The following is a 5,288-nucleotide window of genomic DNA, read 5'->3' on the forward strand; positions in this document are numbered from 1 at the left end:
ATGCGGGAAGAACTGGACGGGCTCTTCAAAAGCAATGGAGCCATTCCTGACACTAAAATGCCTTCAGGATTTGAAAAGAAAAGTCCTCGAGGTAAATGCATTTACAATGGACGACGACACGTCAACTTATACATCGAGTGAAACGATGCCTTTTCCCGTCCCTTCGAAAAAATAGTGATAACAACCATGTTGTGACAAACATGACCAATTGCCTTTACAAAATAAAATCAAACAACAACAAAATAGGCAATGAAACCATTTCATTTGTAAAGAAGTGCTTTTCTTACGCTGTATCCCAAAACCAAGGTGATCCAGACGGCATAAAAAGAAACCTTACCGCCATTGTTCCACACAGCTACGGGGAACATGGCGGCTGTGACCGGAAGTGGTGCCGTGCTGGGGACGCAAATAACCGTCATTCGAGCTTGCCGCGCGGGAAAAACCTTACGGATCAGGCCGTAAGAGAGGACATTGAAAAGGTGATAGATCCCAACACCAACGCAAAAATGACGGAAAAGCTGGCAACACTTTCAACAACGAATTCAAACGAGAACATGAACATGATGATATCAAGAAAAGCGGCTAAAGGGTCCCATTACTCCGAGTCTGAGAGCCTTGGTATTCGTGTTTCGGTGACAGTAGCACAAAAGACTGATGGACACGCTTATATATTAAAGGTTTGTTTTTGTAAACAACTACGACCTCATACTTACATATTTATAAAACAAATGTAAAAAGAATATTGCTATATCCTATACAATGACGATGATGATGATTATAATGATGATGATGACGATGACGATGATGATGATGATGATGATGATGATGATGATGATGACGATGATGATGATGATGATGATGGTGATGGTGATGATGATGATGATGATGATGATGATGATGATGATGATGATGATGATGATGATGATGATGATGGTGGTGGTGGTGATGATGATGATGATGATGATGATGATGATGATGATGTTGATGATGAGGAGGAGGAGGAGGAGGAGGAGAATGGTGGTGGTGAAGGCGGTGATTTGCTCTCAGGTGAACGATGCCTACAGTTTATCACAAGGACATATCACAATGAAACGTTGCCAGGAGTTAGATAAGAAACGCATGTTTAACGCTACACAACACAGGACTGTTAAACAGAAAAGGCGTCGTATCGAGCTAAAGGTAAATATGTTTATACAGTTAATTCATCACAAAGACATGACCATATACGTCCCTTACAAATTAAGATATTTCCTATAGTATTTCAAATCCCGTGATATTGCTGTAACAAATTGATGTTTATTAATGTATTACTATACATATATATTTATAAATCTAGCGAATTGATCCCTTAACAATTTTGCCCTTTTACATATGGTAAAAGTAGACGAGCGTTGGATTGACAAACGCACGTGCGCCATGTGTGCCACTTTTACCTATCGGAATGCCTCAAGGGTATATACTAGAAAATGTGTGGTTTTATGTTTTACTTTGATTACAGGAACAGCGGATTCGCAATGACACGTCTGCTGAATTACACGAGGGGAAAACATATGAAACCGCAATCAATTCAGCAGACGACATCACACCAGACGACATAGTTGAAATCTCACCGCCACTTCTTCTTCCGAGTATGAGGCCGTCCGTGTCTGCCCCGCAACCGGATACTCTCATAGTTTTCGAAATTGAGACCACGGGATTAGGTACCAAAATTTTCAACATTTCGTACAATTTTCCAGAAACAAATAACATTAACGTGTCCTTCAGTCAGCGTAGTATATATATAGATATATAGTCCTTATAACTAGGTAATTTTATGCCCGTTTAATAATTTTGTGTGTAATTCCAGCACAGGACAGTGACATAATTCAGCTGTCGGCTAAGCATTTGGATACCGGCGACACGTTTTCGGCATACATCAGACCCGCCGGTGGCCGTATTCCGACACCATCACATCGCTTACCGGAATTGCAATACATGGAGATTAAATGTTTTATTACATGACACCGGTTGGGTATACGGACGTGTTTACTGGCCTGTCTTCATTTTCTGAGTGGTTGAAAAAAAATAACAACCCCGTCCTGATAGCCCGCAATGCAGCTTTTGACACTAGAGTATTAATAAATAGCTTCCTGCGTTATAGTGTAAGCCATTCTCATATTTATTGTTTTTCGGACAGTTTAAAGCTATGCAAAGCAATCCTTTCTTGGACGATCAAGTTACAAATTATCTGCTATCGTGCAAAATGTGTTGAAAATTGACTTCAATGCTCACAACGCGGAAGCAGATGTTGCCGCCCTTGGAGCCCTGCTTCAAACAGTCGTCGCTCTACCACAGAAGCTGCAGATAATGCTATTGCAAGAAGCTCATTATAACCTTAACATGCTCAAGAATGAGAAGAACTACCTGCAGACATATGACATTTATATCATTGCAAAGGCATTAACAAAAGCAGCAGCAAAAGTATTGGCAGGTACTGGACGGCACGGGAAGTTACTCCAAACAGCGTATCACCGTTCTGGGTGCGATGGACTATCTGTAGTGCTAAAAAACCGATAAGTTAAATCGACAAAACTAATTGCGACTTTATCATCTTATTTTTCTGAGTTATATATGTGATTTTTTGTCAAAACATTACAACTGTTATACACAAATATTTTTTGGCAAATTGCAGTACAATTTACGATCGCAATGGTATTGTTTAATATCTATACAATTATTATTATTATTATTATTATTATTATTATTATTATTATTATTATTATTATTGTTATAACTATTATTATTATTATTATTATTATTATTATTATTATTATTATTATTATTATTATTATTATTATATTTTATCATTATTATTATTATTATTATTATCATTATTAGTCAGTATATATATGTTTAAATATGCTAGTAAGTTCATTATAAACAACAACGTCGACGTTCAACGGAACATAAGGCTATTTACTTTGAAATTAAGTGTTGTTTAGATTGTGAGGGTTGATATTGCAAAATTTAGCCCGAAAATCCCCATTTTTATTTTACATTATGAAAGTTTGAACATTTGGCAATAGCCAAGGGGGCCGCTGTCGTCTTAAACACTTACTTTGACTTTGAAGACAGCAAGGGTACGTTAAAAAACGAACAAAATGAATGTACAAAATGCGAATATTAAGCTATAAAAATGAATAGCAGAGAACTATTTCTCACCAAACCGAAAGTAGAAAAGTTGACAGCTATAATTATGCATGAGGGGCGCCCCACGGGTAGCGGCGTAAAGCCCACCCTTTTCAAAAAGGGGGTAATTCAGAAATAAATAAAAAACAAATAAAACTCCGAAAATAAGCATAAAAGAAACAGAAAATTTGTTTATTTCAGTGTAAGATCGTATTTAATTTCACTCGTGATCATAAAAAAACTATATTTTCACTCGTGGCTTCGCCACTCGTGAAAATATGTTTTTTTATGACACTCGTGAAATAAAATACGATCTTACACTGAAAAAAACAAATATCCTCTATATATTTGTATCTGAATGAATTTAAAGTCAGTCAGTATTCGAAATGTTAACACAGTTGAAGAAATAAAAAATAAAAATCAATACATACACTTACAAGCATAAATTTTGAGTGATAAACGTTTTACTACTTACCAAATTATGCATTTACGGAAAATATCAATAACTGATAACAAGATAGTAACCGTGTATTTAAAAGGTGAAAACGCAAAAACATTAAATGATTGGTGAGTGCTAAAAGATTTGCTGTGATCTTCTATTGCCTCCTTGTTTTATGCACATTTCTTTCAAATTAAATTCGGTATTCCTCATAAGAACCATTGTTTTTGACAATTATTCATCCTTTTTGACATATTAAAATAACTGAATGAATTGTGGTTGATCTTATTTGGGAGTAAAAGTGCATCTTTAAATGCTTTTTTGAAACTTGATATTGATACAGTTCCAGTGCAGAATACATGGTGGTCAATCACTGATGCTCATTTTCATAAGGCTTTGGTGACATTAATATATGGGTTCTATTCGGTTCTAAGATGTGATTGGACACGTGTAGCACCCTCAAAAAACGTTTATGTTGTCTATGTCACCAGTTACATAAAATATCACAACATTCAGACGTATATGCCATAACTGCACCATAAGTATGTTAAATATTTAAAATATTAAAAAAACTTAAAAAACACTAATGTCACATATTTGACAACAGTGACATCAGAAATATTATCAACGCCGCTGTTCAAAGTTTGCCAACTGTATAAAAAATTCTTAGATACATTTCGAACACATTAAAATGATTTACGCTTATTTTACTTTTATGAAATACATTCAGAGCTAGTAACAAGCTTGTAAATTACAAAAAAAAGTGTATTTGTTTATATCCTCGAAAACTGTTTATACTGTCCGTTTGTATCCGTTAGTATCAACTTGCTTAAAGCTGCACTCTCACACAAGTTTTTTTTGTTTGTGTTTTTGCCTTGGAACGAGCCAATTTATGGGAAAATGCATGGAAACCGTTTTTTAAACCGTTTGTAACGCATTTAGCCAAAAAACATTAATTTTTAAATAGAAATATGAAAATCTGCGATCTGATCTTTTGTCAGCAGTCATTAATCACTTGTTTGAAGATATTTACGCAAAAATTTGCTCATTCAAAAACAAATCAATAAACAAAAGTTGTAGAAACGGTAAATCTGTAAGAGTGCAGCTTTAAGCATTGACATGATGTGTGTACGTTTTGTTTTCAATTTGTATTTGATAATGCAAATATATATGCATAAATTGTCTGACTGGTTAGATATATTGTAATTATGTTGGCATTGTACATGCCGCAAAAATAATCAAATTACTTACTTGTTTCAACTGTAAAAGTATGATTATTGGGTTCAGGTCAGTTTGGTTGAAAATGCAAAAAAATATTTTACTATCGAAGAGGCGATTTCGACGTCTTTTTGGTTTTAGGAGCTGCTCATGTTCATGCTAATGATACAATTCATGATCTTGGAATTGGCAAACAACTAGTTGCTAGATAGATCGGATATATTCTCTGCTTTGTGCTTATCTTCATTTTTTAAAACCATGCTCTTGAATATTTACATGCTACTGGCGTAAGTTATATTTTGGAGTAGGATTAATTGGTTTTTTGGTCAAAGGACAAAATAGGTAATTTTACATAGCTTTAGCTTGACCGGTTTTACATGCTAGTTTTTGCGACGCGAAAGTAGTTCCTAGCTGCACTCAACATAGCATAATACGGTAAATTGATAGGCATATAATAAATCAA

The 5,288-nt window shown here is 34.9% G+C and overlaps 1 protein-coding gene across 1 annotated transcript; it reads left to right on the forward strand.

Moving 5' to 3' along the window:
• On the forward strand, window positions 1–2,001 carry LOC128208626 (uncharacterized). Its single transcript, XM_052912176.1, has 5 exons — window positions 1–91; window positions 307–632; window positions 1,102–1,179; window positions 1,499–1,700; window positions 1,847–2,001. Exons 1-5 carry the CDS (start codon window positions 1–3, stop codon window positions 1,999–2,001), a joined length of 852 nt encoding a protein of 283 aa, XP_052768136.1.
• Window positions 2,002–5,288: the final 3,287 nt, after the last annotated feature.

Source organism: Mya arenaria, chromosome 11 (genome assembly GCF_026914265.1).
Source record: "Mya arenaria isolate MELC-2E11 chromosome 11, ASM2691426v1".
NCBI lineage: Eukaryota > Metazoa > Mollusca > Bivalvia > Myida > Myidae > Mya > Mya arenaria.